Source organism: Myotis nattereri, assembly GCF_964212035.1.
Source record: "Myotis nattereri genome assembly, chromosome: 4".
In the NCBI taxonomy this organism is placed as follows: domain Eukaryota; kingdom Metazoa; phylum Chordata; class Mammalia; order Chiroptera; family Vespertilionidae; genus Myotis; species Myotis nattereri.
The window spans coordinates 109,333,336-109,348,441 of NC_138079.1; the positions used below are offsets into that span (position 1 = coordinate 109,333,336).

The 15,106-nt window shown below is 53.7% G+C and overlaps 1 protein-coding gene across 3 annotated transcripts; it reads right to left on the reverse strand.

The window, feature by feature from the left end:
- Window positions 1–124: 124 nt before the first annotated feature.
- UBFD1 (ubiquitin family domain containing 1) lies at window positions 125–14,957 on the reverse strand. 3 transcript variants are annotated; one of them, XR_013995854.1, is made up of 8 exons: window positions 14,923–14,954; window positions 14,401–14,733; window positions 13,046–13,254; window positions 10,524–10,589; window positions 10,291–10,396; window positions 8,810–8,878; window positions 6,166–6,248; window positions 3,153–3,665 (listed from the first exon to the last, which is right to left on the reverse strand). XR_013995854.1 is itself a non-coding variant. In XM_081088772.1 (7 exons), exons 1-7 carry the CDS (start codon window positions 14,945–14,947, stop codon window positions 3,555–3,557), a joined length of 933 nt encoding a protein of 310 aa, XP_080944898.1. In that variant the 5' UTR covers window positions 14,948–14,957; the 3' UTR covers window positions 125–3,554. The 3 variants fall into 3 exon arrangements, 2 of the variants coding, with proteins under 2 accessions (XP_080944898.1, XP_080944899.1); XM_081088772.1 differs by lacking the exon at window positions 8,810–8,878 and having other exon boundaries at window positions 125–3,665; window positions 14,923–14,957; XM_081088773.1 differs by lacking the exons at window positions 6,166–6,248; window positions 8,810–8,878; window positions 14,923–14,954 and having other exon boundaries at window positions 3,420–3,665; window positions 14,401–14,819.
- Window positions 14,958–15,106: the final 149 nt, after the last annotated feature.

Below are 15,106 nucleotides of genomic sequence, written 5' to 3' on the forward strand. Positions count from 1 at the left end.
TACTCAAAGTCAAATAAAGAAGACAGGAAAATGGTTGGCCATAGTTGGCTCCAGGCCCAGTTCCAAACATTGGTCAATCCCCAGTATGGATTAGGCGCATGAAGAAGTGGAAGGAAAAAGGAGACGCAATTAATTATCAAACTTTAATTGATAGGCTAATCTTACAGGATAAACAATAAGACAGCTAGTCAAGGTTACACTTTTTAAAAAATCCAGCAGCGCAAATCTAACAGACTAGATACGTTCCTCTCCTCCCAAACAGGCATTGGATTAAAAACAAACCAGACCAGAGAAGACACAAGAAACATGGTACTTACGTATATTGTCAATTCATTCTGGAGAACTCGTTAAGAAAAAAGAAAGCGGTTCTTGACATTTGGAAAGCAGCAGGCCACTCGGCCTGCAGGGAGATGGGCCAGATGTTCTGCACCGGAGGCCCTGACCACTGTTAACTTCAGAGAAGCCACTGGGCCCTACTAAGAAGGAAGCAGGTGCCAATCCTAAGTAGAGATGACATTGTCACAAAGCCTTAAAACAAAGGGCCAACCTTTCCCAAGGCAACAGGCAGAACAGGCAAGGAGACTGTGGCACAGGGTCCATCCCGTCCCTTCCTGCTCCGGTGAAGACTGGGGGAGCCAGAGCGCGAGCCCGGGAGCTCTCCCAGGCACATGGGTACTGAGGGAAGGGGAGAGCAAGCCCCTCCTGGCTGAAATACGACAAGTTTCCAGAGCCCTGGCAACGCGGCAGTTCGTCTCTCTGGCCCTGGGAAGGCAAAGCAGCAACTAAGGAGACTCCTGAGGCCTCGCTGGCCTCCTGCGTCCACGAGTTATAGGAAAGGACATCCTTAGCTCAGTTCAGCCTCATTAAGGAAGCGCTACTACTACTTGCAGAAGGCCCATCAGCAATTAAAACACACACACACAAGCACAAAAAAACATCAGAGTTCAGGATTCACAAGTCTCGTTCTCTGCTCAGGCTGACTGAGCGGCCTGCCCGCAGCAGGCATTACTGTCACTGGCTGCCAAGTGGCCTCCGGGAGGGAAAGAAAGGCGTGGCACCAGGGAGCCAGGACCTGCAGGAGAGGAGGTCCAGCACGAACTCCAGGAGAGAGCAGCCCGGAGGCTGAGGGACGCGCCGCCTGCTCCCGCACCGGGAGCCCTTCCCGGAGCCAGCTCTTCCTCGGTCCCCCCGCACGCCTTGCGCCACTGTGAGGGGCAGTCAGGACCCCAGAGAAAGAGCTGGTCCATCGCACAGGGAAGAACTGCACAGAAACCATCCTGACAAAACACTAACACTGTGAGGCCTCTGGAGGGAGAGCCGGCAGCTTGCGGACAGGCTCCGTCTCGGCACACGCTGGGCCGTAAGAAAACAAATGCAGAGACTGCTCCCGGGACCGAGTGACAAGACTGCAATACTGCTGGGACCCAGACTCGGACCTAAATCCAACACCTCCCCAGGGGTTCTGGCCCGTCACCTCTGCTCTCCGAGGGCTTCCCACAAGATCTCCATGATTGTTCCGGCAGTCAGTGAGCCCATCAAACACGCCGACGAGAGACGTCAGTACATTATTGTGAATATACAGCATTTCAAAGTAAGGGGGAAAGCACCATTTTACTTAACATAAAAAGGCTCACGCAGGCTGCGGTCCTGTCTGGAAATGACGCCAGCCTGAGTGCAAAGCGGTTTGGCTCGTGGGGAGCAGGGAGAGATGGGACAAACTGTCCCTGGGACGAAGGGAGGGCAGCTGGCACGTAGCCAAACAAACAGGGTAAATGCAGACCTGGCGGGAAGGCCCTGGAGAGCAGCAGGGGGAGGCCAGTCTGGGGAGGAGGACGCTGCTTCCAGAGGAGAGAAGGCGTGTGGCCCCGCCGCGACAAGCCTCCAGGACGGGGGCACTGGCCAACAAGCCGAGCCGAGGCCGCCTGCCACGTGCTGGGCCCTGCAGGCGTGCAGGCAGCAGGACAGAGGCTGCAGTCAGTCACTGCTCCTGTTTCCAGGGAGGGAACGGCAGCTCCTGGGACACTACCCTTCACCGATGTACTTCTGCCCCGAATGCGAACTGGGAAGGGACTACACCGTGAGAAGCACGAGCCTGTCTTTGCCGGCTGGATTCCTCAACTACAGTTTGGAGGGAAGAGTGTAGAAGATCACCGTTCACTGGCTCACACATGCTAACACATTTCACAGAACAAGGAGAACAGCCTGGAATCGACTGCAGGTTTGGAAACTCTCCAGCCAAGCCCTGCTGAGAGCCTGCAGCAGCGAGGGGAGGACTGCCAGGGCGGCAGGGATCAGCACAGCACAGGGATGCCCCTCACAGGAGCCTTTCCTCATTCGGTCAACCAAGCCACAAGGGACACCAGGGTTCACATGGACAAGGAACGTAGGGGCTAAACCAGACAAGGGTGAGCTCATCACAAAAGCAATTTATCCCATAGTTGCTGTTGCAACACATCGCCAACCCACGAGGTCAGATGTCCTCTTGCTGAGAAAGGCAGCGTCTTTGAACGAGGGAGGCAGAACTTGAACACAACGCATGAGCAAAGGGACAAATGGAGAAGCACAACTGAAATGACCACTGGGCTGCTTGAAACTTTCAAAGTGGACCTGTGGCTACACAGATGCACACACGGTCTCCCACGGCACCGCCTGAAGAGGCCTGTGCCCACTGGGAACTGTGGATCTTGGAGCAGCACAGCTAGGCACACTCACGCCAGGCTGGGCGTCAGAACCAATCAGTGAGGGCTGCAGGCCACCATCAAGGAGGCAATGACCGCCCGAGAGATCGGTGCCCCAAGGCCAAGGTGTTTAGACAAGAGTCTGAGATCTCTGCTGCTCACCAGACACCAGCACGCGGGAGAGCTCCTGACCGAGACCTGCTGCGCCCCCTCCCACGTGCATTCGCGAGCAGCAGCACAGCGGGAGGAAGGCCAGGACAGGAAGCAGTGATGAGGTACAAAAGGAGGAACTGACATCTTTGGGTTTTCAAAACAAAAACTCCTATCTAGGAAGTGAGAAAATACAAAGGGAAAGAATTAAGTCTGAGTCAATGGACAGAAAAATATGGCTTACCAACCCTCCCACTTTGCATAAAAATTTTTATGAAAAAGAAATAAAATACCCCAACTCATCAAAACACAGTCCAAATGTTTGCAACCAAAGGTTTATGAAAATATTTGTTGAAATCACTTTTTAAAAAAAGCAGAAAGCTTTTGACCATTCCTTTCTAAACAAAACCTCGGCAGATCTACTCTCAAATACACTTAAGAGTATTCCACACAACACTTTCCGAGTCCAGATTTATTGGTTTCCACTGTACTGACTTTAAAAATGGTATGAAGCTGACTGCAAGAAAGGGAACCGGTGATTTAAGTTAGGATTAAGCTAAGGGTGAAAGAACATCACCTCTGGCTTCGGTCACCACATCGCCTAGATTGGGTATAGATAGTGTGTGAACAAAGTTCCGGAACTCTGAAATCCGGGGGTGCTGCAGGCCTCTCCCAGCAATGTCCTTCACTGTGGGTCAGTCTCCTGGGCCAGAGGTGAAAGTGCTTTCAAAAATACTGCCACTTCCCCAGCACCGTGTCTTTGATTGCATCCACATATTGAGTTGGAACCCAGTACACCCAGTAGTAAGAGGCTTCCGTGGGGCCCAACTGAAACGCCTGGAAGGGAAAAGGAAAACCAAGCGACACTTCAGAGGTCGGGAGGCTGAGCGGCAGCACAGCGCGCACAGGGAGGGCTGAGAGGAGGCTTCTTCAACGGGGCAGGGGCGACCTCCTGGGGGGAGGGGGGCATTCTCTTGTCTTGTCCAAAAGAGGAGCAGCAGCAGGAGGAAGCAAGCAGAGCGAACCCTAAAGCAGTGGTTCCCCAACTCGGGTGCACATCAGAGCCCTCTGGAGGGAGGGCGTGTCACAGCAGATTGGTGGCTCCCCTCTTAGTCTGGGACTTGGAGGGCTGGTGGGGCCGGAGCATCTGCAGTTCCTAGGAGCTCCCAGGTGAGTGGCACTGCTGATCCAGACCCTGCTGGGAACCACTGCCCTAGAAGCAGTCACACATGCACAGCAAACAGGTGAGCGCTCGAAGCAGCACTGCCAGCAAGACGAGCACTTGGAAACCGCCTGCCGGCCACTGTGAGGGATGCACAGCTAAAGTGATGTGCCTGGCCATGTGAATACTGGGTCACTTTTAAAAGGAATGAACTGGATCTATGGTAAATACAGACAGATCCTAATGTCGAACCAGAAGAGCAAGCAGCAGAATGGCACATACCACGATATGACTTAGGAAAACTGATAAAACACAAACACAGTGCTGAAGCCTGTTCATGGACACACATGAAAATGGAAGCAGAGCGGGGCAGGCCAAGTGGGAGATCGTGAAGAGGGCAGTGGGGAGGGGAGACAATGGGGACGAACTCACTGCTGGTAAATTATCTTTTATTTGAAAATGATTCAAAACAAGTTACAAAATATTTGCAATGGTCACTTCTTGGTGATGGGTATATGGGTTTGCTTAATCGTCTGTCCTTTCCTGTATTTTTTAAGATTTCTCTAAAAACAACAAAGCACAGCCACCCCCTTCTAACGTGAACTCTGGCATGTTAAGCTAGTGATATGGCGTCTGCAGAGAGGGAAACAAATCCTTTCATCAGGACAGAGGGAAGGTGCTGAGTAACGGTGCGGAAAGAGGGGCGATCAGAGCCACTGCTGCCAGAAATGACTGGAAAAATGAGCATTTAAATGAAATCTAAGGCACTGCCCAGCCACACCAGTCACTTAGGAGCTGGCCCCTCAACCTGTGTAAAACCCTCTCACCGGGCTGCCAATCACCAGGACTGCACACACACAGGGCCAAACCGGGAAGGCACACGCTTCAGAGGGCAGTGCAGGAGCCGGATGAAAATACCAAAATCCAATTTGAGCCCAGCCGGCGTGGCTCAGTGGTTGAGCATCAACCTATGAACCAGGAGGTCATGGTTCGGTTCCCGGTCAGGGCATATGCCCAGGTTGCAGGCTTGATCCTCAGTGCAGGGTGTACGGGAGGCAGCTGATCAATGAATCTCATCATTGATGTTTCTATCTCTCTCTCCCTTCCCTCTCTGAAATTAATAAAAATATTTAAAAGTAAATAAAAGATAATAAAATAAAACCCAACTTTTAAAACAAAAAAATAACTAAGCAAACAATCCACGTGCAGACCTTTAAAGACTCCAGAGACCAGGTGGCGGGCTGCCACAAGGCCCATGATGTGGTCACCTCTCAGAGGAGCACCCAGGAGCTCGGAGCCAGAGGCTGACAGACACCGACAGGACAGGAGAGGGGCAGGGCTGGCAGACCCTTCCAGAGCCCGGGTCTGCCATCTGTCTACAGAGCACTGCCAGGATGCTAGCTCCCCTTCTGCTGGGACCTCCCAACACCTCCCTCTGCTGTGGACGTAGTGCCACACCCATGGTCAGCACACTACTGTTCCTTCTCCATGGGACAGGCCAACCCAGCTACATCCCTGCTGGTCGGACACTGAAAACTGCCTCTTCTGACAAAGGCAGGCGGCCGTCCTCACCCTGTCACTGCTCAGGGCAGGTCCCTGTCCCAGCGTTTTTAAAGTGGCCCCTCCAGACAGTGCTGGGAAGTATGAGGACGTGCCTGAGCTGCTCCGCTCACTGAGCTCTCTCTGCTCTGCACAGACAGGGCAGTGCCTGCACACATCCTGTCTCGGGAGAGCACAGTCTGCCGGTCAGAGCAGACCTCCCCAAGAACAGTGTGCACAGATCCATCTCCCCACAGGGTCCCCTTGCCATGTGACCGTTGCAGCCTGGGAAGGGCAACACCGCCCCAGAGGGAGGAGGCCTGGGGGTCCAAACACCAGGACTAGGGGGAGGTTTAATTCTATGCACAAGAAAGAAGTTAGATGAAAGCCCACAAGCCCTCCTCATTACAGTTATTTTCCTGGTCTAAGGACAAAGCATTATAGTAAAGGGGAGGCAAAGACACCCAACATACCCCCTTAAACTGCTGGAAAAACGGGGGTGGGGGGACGGGAGTTGAGAGAACTAGGACTAAGTCAAGGGCGAGTTCTAGAAGAAAGCCCGGGGCCTTAGACGGGCGTCTCCTGGAGTGTCTCCTCGGTCACGCAGTCCCTGCTGGAGCAGCGCGGGCTACTTACCATCATGTGGTAGTCCTCGTGCCCCTCGATGGGTTCGCTGACCACGTTTTTAATGGAGCCCATGGGTAGCTTCTCGGTCCGCTCTGAGTTGAGAGGAATGACAGCCGTTATTCACAGGCCCTCCTGTTCTACTCCTGGGACGCAGCAGTCCCTCATCAGGGTGGTGGCTCTGGAGCCTCCTGGAGGCGCACATCCTCCTGCCCTCCAGGGGTAAGGAACCAGCCCTTCTGACAATGGCCCGAGAGCCCTGCGTGGGAGCTGGGACTTCTTAGGAGCGAACGGGGACCAGGATGTGGCAATGCCACAGCAGAGTATCTCTTTCCTGGTGTTCTTTTTAAAACTCTTAATAATGAATAACACCCAAGAAATCCCACTGTACCCTTACTGCCCAAGCCCAGCACTGGCTCGGGCTTTGGTGCCTGAGACAGTCGAGAGCCAAGAACAGAGGCACCAGCGTGCCCCGGGGTTCCCACAGATAGGGAGACTGCTGGCTGTGAACGACCAGGCTCTGGCCCAAGACCCTGCTCACTTGCCCCCCCAACCCCTCCCCTGGCCTGCACACCCCCATATACACACACGGAAGTCCTCTTAGAACATTAATTACCTCTATGATCAATAATCAAGAGCACACGGATCAGAAGACAGTCTGCAGCAAGTTTAAGGGCAGCAGGTGTGAAAGAGGCAGCACGAGGGGGGGGGGGGGGGAAACTGCTGGAAAGAGCAAGTGCAGCAGGAGGGGGGTGGCAGGAGAGGTGGGGGCGTCTGCCAACAGGAAACCACCCCGGAAGCAGCAAACACCGCAGGGACTGGAGAAGCTCTCAGCAGTTAAGTCAAGATTAAACCACACTAAAGCCTTGGTAGACAAAAATCTGGAAAAGGTGAAATCTGAAAACAGGTAACTGACAAGACAGCAGGAACTTCGAGGCCGGGGTTCTAGTCAAGCGGATAAATTGAGACATTTTATTTCTGTCCTGTGGGCCTCGGCCTGTGAAAATCGGGGGTGGGGAGAAAAGACCTGGAGGGTCACGCAGGCTATGACTTTTAGCGACTCTAAAACAGTGCCCCCAGCCAGGACCTGACCAGCTGGTGTCTTTAAGATAGAAACTTCTTTTTTATTTTTTTTTATTTTTTAATTTTCACCCAAGGATATTTCTCCACTGATTTCTTAGAGAAAGTGGGAGAGAGAGGGAAAGACAGAGAGAAGTATTGATGTGAGAGAAACACATCGATTGTTGCCTCCTGCACGAGCCCTGACCAGGGCCCAGGCTGGGGAGGAGCCTGCAACCCAGGTACATGCTCTTGATCAGAAGCGAATCCGGGTCTCTGGGTCCACAGGCCTACACTCTATCTACTGAGCCAAACCGGCTAGGGCAAGATAGAATCTTCTTAAAGCACCAACCACCTTGAAACGTCAGCAGTTTTCACAGGAAAATATGGATTTCTGGCTTCTTTTGAAAATGCAGATGTAAGAATCCTGGGCCCACACTTCCAAGTGGCCATCAGCTGGATTCCAGGTGCGACTGCCCTACCAGCAGGGCACAGGCTCCCCACGGCCTCACCTGTGCTCCCCTTTCTCACCCCCTGCCTGTTCTCGCCGCACTAGCCAGAGGCTGAGTCCGGCCTCCCACAGCCAGAGTTCCCGCCACAATGAGGAGCCCGTGAGCGTCCCCTGGAGAAGGAGGCCAACAGGAAGATGAAGCCAGTGCTGGGGGCCCACTCCCAGAACGCGCTGTCCTCTGAGGGTGTGGGCGACACCCAGGGCACGGCGCTCATGGGTGCGTGAGAGGGCGGGTGCCAGGAGGCAGGGCTCTGGGAGGGAATGAGAACCCGGGCAGTGGCTGGCCCCGGGACATGAATTCATGGCCACGCCCCTTAGCAAGGCTGGCGACCAGGAGGCTCAACAGCTCTGCCACCCACAGGTCCTGTGGAGCTCTCCTTCGCGCCCGAGGGTGGCCGCTCCCACAAGCAGAAGTGGGAGCCCCGCACAGGCACCGTGGGTCCTCGGCAGCCCCTGCACACTTTCCTGTCGCACAAGTACTCCCTCAGGGGCCAGCCTGGCTGCACCTACCCGCTGGGCCACTGGTCTTTCCTGGGCGGCCTCAGCCACTGCCTCCCCTTAGGCTGCCCAAGTGGAAGTGGCAGGGCTTTAGCGCACCGCGCACTGATGGAGGGCTGCGCCAAACCACCTGCGAGCATGGAGAAGTGAGGAGCTGACAGGCGGGCAGCTCACAACGGAAGAAACAACAGGGGTGGCGGGACCGGCTCTGCAGAAGCCAGTGACCTATTAAAGGGGCCCAAAGCCCCTGAAGAATGCGGGAGCCCTTCAACAGTTTGCAAAACTTGCTCTGATCATGCAGTTAGAATCAAATGTGAAAGAAAGGACATGGCAGGTTACCAAACAATTGTTAGAAAACTCAAGCGCTTTTGGCATGTCATTCTTTGTTCACTCTAAGAACCAGGATAGGGGTGAAAACAAGAAACTTACTTTCATATTTTGGATAAAAATCTCACTCCCCATCACCCCAGCCCTGATTATTTTCCACGAAATTTTGGTCCCATCTGAAGCAGAATCATCTAATGGCCTGTCCCTGAAACTCATCAGCCTCAGAGGATAGGGCCCCCTGGACTTCTCTTTAGCGTTTACCTCGAACACTGACCATCTACAGTGCTGGCAGAAACAGGTGACTTAGGCATGCTCGGTCCCCTCCGGAATCTAACAGGGGACAGACAAGTCGGAGAGTAATGAGTGCTCTGGGGACATAAATGAGTGCTCTATTTGGGGGGGGGGGGTGTCGGGAGGGCTTCATAGGAGGACATTTAAGTAGGGCCTTGGAAGAGTTTATTACTCACAGGGATGGGAAGAAGGCTTGCAGGGAAGCACACAGCATGAACAAAGGCACGGAGCTGTGCAGAGCGCGTGGGAACATTCAGCAAGCGGTGCTGGACACACAGGGTATGACAAGGTAAGCGGGGCAGGAAACTAAATCAAAAATTTAAAGGGGCCCTAACCGGTTTGGCTCAGTGGATGGAGTGGCAGCCTGCGGACTGAAGGGTCCCGGGTTCAATTCCGGTCAAGGGCATGTGCCTTGGTTGCGGGCACATCCCCAGTGGGGGGCGTGCAGGAGGCAGCTGAATCGATGTTTCTCTCTCATCGATGTTTCTAACTATCCCTCTCCCTTCCTCTCTGTAAAAAATCAATAAAATATATTTTTTAAAAATTTAAAGGGGTCCCATTCTTGAGAACACGGAACACTATGGTTAAGCATTTGAAGTTGGCTTTAAAGAGCCAAAGGTTTATGAGCACAAAAACCAGTGAGGGGGAAAAAAAAAAAACAGTCCAGAAGGTGGGCTGGACAGAAGAAATCAGAGATGGGCAGGAAACAGGTTAACTCCTTTCAAAGACCAAGTGTAGAGATTCTAGGAGTCTTAAGCAGCACAGTGGAGTGGCAAAGAGACAGATGACTTTGGAGCGCTGCTGACAAGACTTTGATCCTTCGGGGGAAGAAAGAGAGAGCAGTCAGAGTTACCTCCCAGCAAACAGCAAGCCTGGCCCACCGTGCACAGGGGTCGGTGGGGCAGGCAGAGGGCAGCCAGGGCGGGAGGGCTGGTCCCCAGCACTAAGAAAACCGATGTACAGGGGCCAGGCGGGTGACATAAACGAAGGATGCTGGCCACAGGCAGGTCAGATGGGACAGTGAGAACGGTAGCAGGCCATGTGAACTACTACTCAGTCCAGCTGCTGGTTATCCGTGAGCATCCAAGTCCACACTGGCTAAACCTGGGGATTTTTTTCAAATGAAGCCAAAAATCGGATCAAGTGAAAGCTCCAGTTTTTTTTACAGATTGTGTGTAAACAAACAAAACCCTCATCTAAGGGCCAGACCTGGCCCTCAGGCCACACGTCTGGGACCTCTGGACAGCCAATGTTGGATGGATTGGTCTTCAGATCAGACTAAAAATGAGGGGGCAAAGGGTCCAAAGAGAAGCATCTAAAGCAAAACCAAAGCCAGGAACACGCACAGCACAGTGCAGAGACTTGAGAATGAGGAGCAGACTGGCACTTGGGAGGAAGTGCGCCCGGAAGCCAGAGGCAGCCAGCCAGCCAGCGCGGGAGTGGCCACGTACCTTTAGTGCCAATCCACAGCTGGTCTTGTTCTAGCTTAAAGGTGAGTCTCACTTTTCCTCCGGACTTATTGTACATGCCAGACAAGGGGACTGTGGGCAGGCGCTCCTGTGGTGAGAGGGAGGGACCACCATCAAAGGAGGACAAATACAGAAGAACAGACGGGACGAGACGGCAGCCCAGGCAGCCCAATGGGCCCTGGTTTTGAGAGTGCGCACGACAGAGCATGGCTTACCTGGGCCCCCTTCACAGATGGCATCACGTCTTCAGGTTTCCCTTTATCCAACACTTTCCTGTGTTGCTGCAACGCAAGTCAAAAGAGCTCATTAAATGAAAGTAGACTGCATTTCGTTACATTCCCACCTCTGAAAAGCAGGACGAAGAAAGCCTAATGTTCTGTTCAATAGCTTGTACTGCCTACAGACAGGGCCTCCGACACGACAGAGCAGCCCGGGCAGCAAACACTTGTGGCTGGAAGCTTGGCGACTAAGCGCTCGAAATGGGGCTAGGACTGAGGAAATGCACCCCCAATTTTACTGAATTTTAATCAATCACACCTGGCTGCCACACTTAACATCAAAGTTCTAGAAAGCAGGACCTTACAGACTAGTTCAAAGAAAACCTATTTCCTCCCACAGTCCTCACTGAAAGGATTCAATACCAAGCTATTGCTCTCCTGACAGGTTCAAATTGGCAGCAATTCTGCCAACTTACACTCCCAAAGACACCTGGCCTGATGCTGGGATGCAGCTCAACTGCCTGAAGGGGCACTGCCACCATAAACGGGGACTTGTCTGCTGCAGAAGTCTTCCTGCTGCCCACCCTCAACCCCAGCTAGACACAAAGCCTGAAGAACCGAATTTCCCAAGACAAATGCTGATTACTCGAGAGCCTGACCCTATTAGCAAGTCTCTAACCCAGCCCACCCCAGTTTGAGGCAGATCCTTATGAGTTCTAACAAGGCTCCCCTGAAACAGCTCCTGACCGGCCCACGTGCCTGAACCCGATTTCCCTCCCATTTGTGGCTGTATAGACACAGACACTGTTTAGCAAAGCTAGAACTACAGAGCAATGAGTGGGCAGAGGGTAAAGAATTAACCTAATTTAAGCACCAGGTGGCCATAAGGCTCACTGGCATGGCAGAAACCCTCCAATGGGAATAGACCCACCACTGCCAGACTGCTAACAAAGGATCCCCTATACAACAGTCCCAGATTTCTGAGCCACTGATAAAGTCACAAAGATGGGGTCCTGTCATTAGGCGGTGTTATGCCTCATAACTGGCGTTAAACACTGCAGCATGGATTACAATCTGAATTTGACTCATCTCTCACAAGTACCTTTGGAAGAATTTTCCCTGCACTGTGGAACAATTCTAAGCCTGTTAAGCGATCATTTGTAACTCAAAACCTGTATTCAAGAGACATGTATGCTCCCAGGTGTGGCCAGTGAGCATGCTCTCACATCTGCATTCTCATATCTGACGTCTCACACATGTGGTAGAGCAAGACGGGAATACGGAAATAAACTCAACTGGTTATAAGACATTTTGACCCCACAATTGGGGGTGGAAGTGTCCAAATAAACACCTTTTAGATGGTAACATAGGTGTATAACTCCTTATTTTAAACCCCATAAACAGATGTTTTGAACTTTTATGAAGGCCAAAGGTTTTAGGGTGTTTGTGTGTGTGGTGTTTTTTTTTTTAAGCCTACAGCACCCAGTATTCCCAGGTGGTCTCCCATCCAAGTACTAACCAGGCCTGACCCTGCTTAGCTTCCGAGATCAGACGAGATCGGGCGTGTTCAGGATGGTATGGCCGTACACTGTAATATTTTTAAAATACGTTATATATCCTCCACAGGGTTGGGGGACGCACACTGCCACCAGCTACACTAACATTTTTATGGTAAAACATGACTATTCACGTTAATCCTGGTCAGGTTTTGCTGCCACATTTACAAAAGCACGTTTTGGGGGTTTGGAAACGCACACACAAGGGCATATGGACTGTGACAGAAAACTGTCCTTCCCACTGTTGGTCCTGTGCCCTGGTGCCTGGTCACTAAAGCCAGTGTTCGCCACTGGACGCTCCCCCAGGACACAGGTTAGGATGAGAACGCCTCTTTTCCCGGAACACTACCGAGAGCGGGCTTGCTGGGTGACAGGATCACAAGTGACGGTTCTTCCACGGGCACCCTCTGACACTGCAATACACTGACCTCCAGAATGAGCCACCGACGAGGAAAAACCTGGCCCCTGTCTCAGGGACCAGCAGGGGAAGTCAGCACAGTTCTCTTCCCAGTGCCTCACTCGGCTTCCCGAGGTGTCAGTTTTAGAGGAACCTCTGAAAGCTACTGAGGCTCATGTCTTTCCAGAAATGGGCTTGTTGACTTGTGGGAAGCCACACACCAAAAGGCAAACGTAAGCACTTGCACTGACTGGGGAATCAGTTCTAGCAATGCACTGTTCTCTGGCACTGACCAGGAGAAACCCACGTGCGATTTGAAGCCTGCCCCTACAGAGGCCTTATCCTAAAGGAGATAGACTTGAGACACACTGACCCGCCAGATGAGACAAAGTTGCAAATCTCAGGTAGTTGTCACCTCCACTCAACAGCCAGCGGCACCCAACTGCTGCCATAAATTTCCATCATGGGCCCTGTCCAAAAAGGAGCTTATTCTAGGGAGAATGTAACCAACCGCGGCTCCAGAAGCCTCACACTTCCCAGAACGAGCAGCCGCACGGCGGACTCACTTTCTGCCTGCACAGCGGCTCCTTCTTGTTCTCTTCGGCCTTGGCATCCTGCTGCGCAGAGTCTTTGGGCGTGTTTACTGCTAAAACATCATTTATCGTGGAACCAACCACCATGATCTTGGCTCCGCTGGTCACCTTTATTTCCCTCAACGTCTTATCCTCGGGGACAAGTCCCTTATACATGACTTTCTGCATGGCTGGCGGGAGACCTTGGGAAAAGGAGGCAGACAGTGAAAGGAAAATCGGAAAACTTACTTGGCCCAGAGTACTTGACAACAGATCCCAAAGTGAGTGCTGCTCGACCGCCTACTACTTTTGCACACTTGGGCAATTCACCACCTGCCTCAGCCTCAGTTCCCAAAACTCTGTAATAGTGACGGCAGTCGTTCCTTCTGTATGGAACTGTCTTAAAGACCACAAGGCAGGACAAACAGTATTTAGTGCGGCTCCTGGAAATTCAGTAACCGATAAAAATTAGCTGTCATTCATTCCAAGCTGTCCCTCAATCTTCCAATCACTCCAATATTAAGTGAGAGTCCACAGGCCTCGGGGATACAAAAACCCATAAGGACCAAGTTCTTGTTTTTAGGGAGCCTACAAGCTACACGGAGAAAGCCTAGACCAGCGGTTCTCAACCTTCCTGATGCCGCGACCCTTTAATACAGTTCCTCATGTTGTGGTGACCCCCAACTTCATTGTTACAAAGTGAACATAATTAAAGCATAGCGATTAATCACAAAAACAATCTGTAATTATATCTGTTTTCTGATGGTCTTAGGCAACTCCTATGAAAGGGTCGTTCGACCCCCGAAGAGGTCGCGACCCACAGGTTGAGAACCGCTGGCCTAGAGGGGGAAAAAAATCATTTCAGGAGGCCAAGTGCTGTCCACGAGATGAAATTAAGTAGCAGGAGCACCTGGGAAGGGGCCAGCGGGCCGGTCACCAGCAGCGTTTCCTAGACTTCCCTTATGAGAATCACCTGATATTCGCGAAAAACAAATCCGAGGCCACATTCCAGCCCCACGGACTCAAAATCTCAGGCGGAGCAGCCTGGAGTCTAAACCTTGCAAGTGCTTCAGGTGGTTTTTATTAGGTGTCCGGGCAGCACTAATTACAGGCTCGGGCCTGGGACTCCGGGCGGGGCTGCAATCCCAGCTCGGCCGGCCACTTAGCGCTCTGCAATGCCAGGCCTCGTCTTGCCCATCTGGGTAATGGGCATCCTGGAACCCACTCCCAGGGCCGCTGTGAGCACGGCTGCCGGGCGAGCGGTCAGCGCGGTGCCCAGGCGGCGTGCGCTCCGGGAACCGGGGCGAGGCGGGGAGGGCGGCGGGGCTCCGTGCCGCGCGCGGGGCTACCTGTAATCGAGTGAATCTTCTGTTTCAGCTCGGAGCCCGTGCTGTCCAGGGGGAACTTCACGTCGTGCTTCGTCTTGTTCCAGATGATCTTCAGGTCCACCAGCTCCCGCGCCGCGCCGCCGCCGCCCGCGTCCTCGCCATTGCTGACCGAGGCCTGCGCCGCGGGGTCTCCGGGGGGCTGGGCCGGGGCCGGCTGCAGGCTGCCTCGCGCGGCACAGGCGTCCTCGGCCGCCGCCCCCGCCGCGGCTTCGGCCTCCACGCAGTTGAGGGGCCGCGCGGGCGCCTCGGCCGCCACGGTCTCGGCCTCCGTGTCCATGCCAGGCTCCTCCATGCCTGCAAGAGGGGCAGGGGGTGGGCGCTCGCCGCGGGCTGGGCCTGCGGCCGGACCCACGAGGGCGCCGCCGCACCCTGGCTCCCGAGTCCGGGCTCTCCCCCCCACCAGCCCCCGGGCCGGGCCGCGTCCCCGAGGAGCGACCGCTTCACCCGCGCCCAGCCCGGCGCCCTCCACCCCGCCACACTCACCATCCGGGGCCCCGGCCGCCGCCATGATGATTGTGTACAACACCCACCGCGCCCGCAGGGGCCGCCGGGAAAAGGCGAGCTGGCGGAGATTGGCCCCCGCAGCAGCCCCTAAAATCTCGCCCAGGCTAACCGGAAACAGGTGGAGGTTTCTATGGAGACCCGCCTCCTCCGCTTCCCGGGCTCG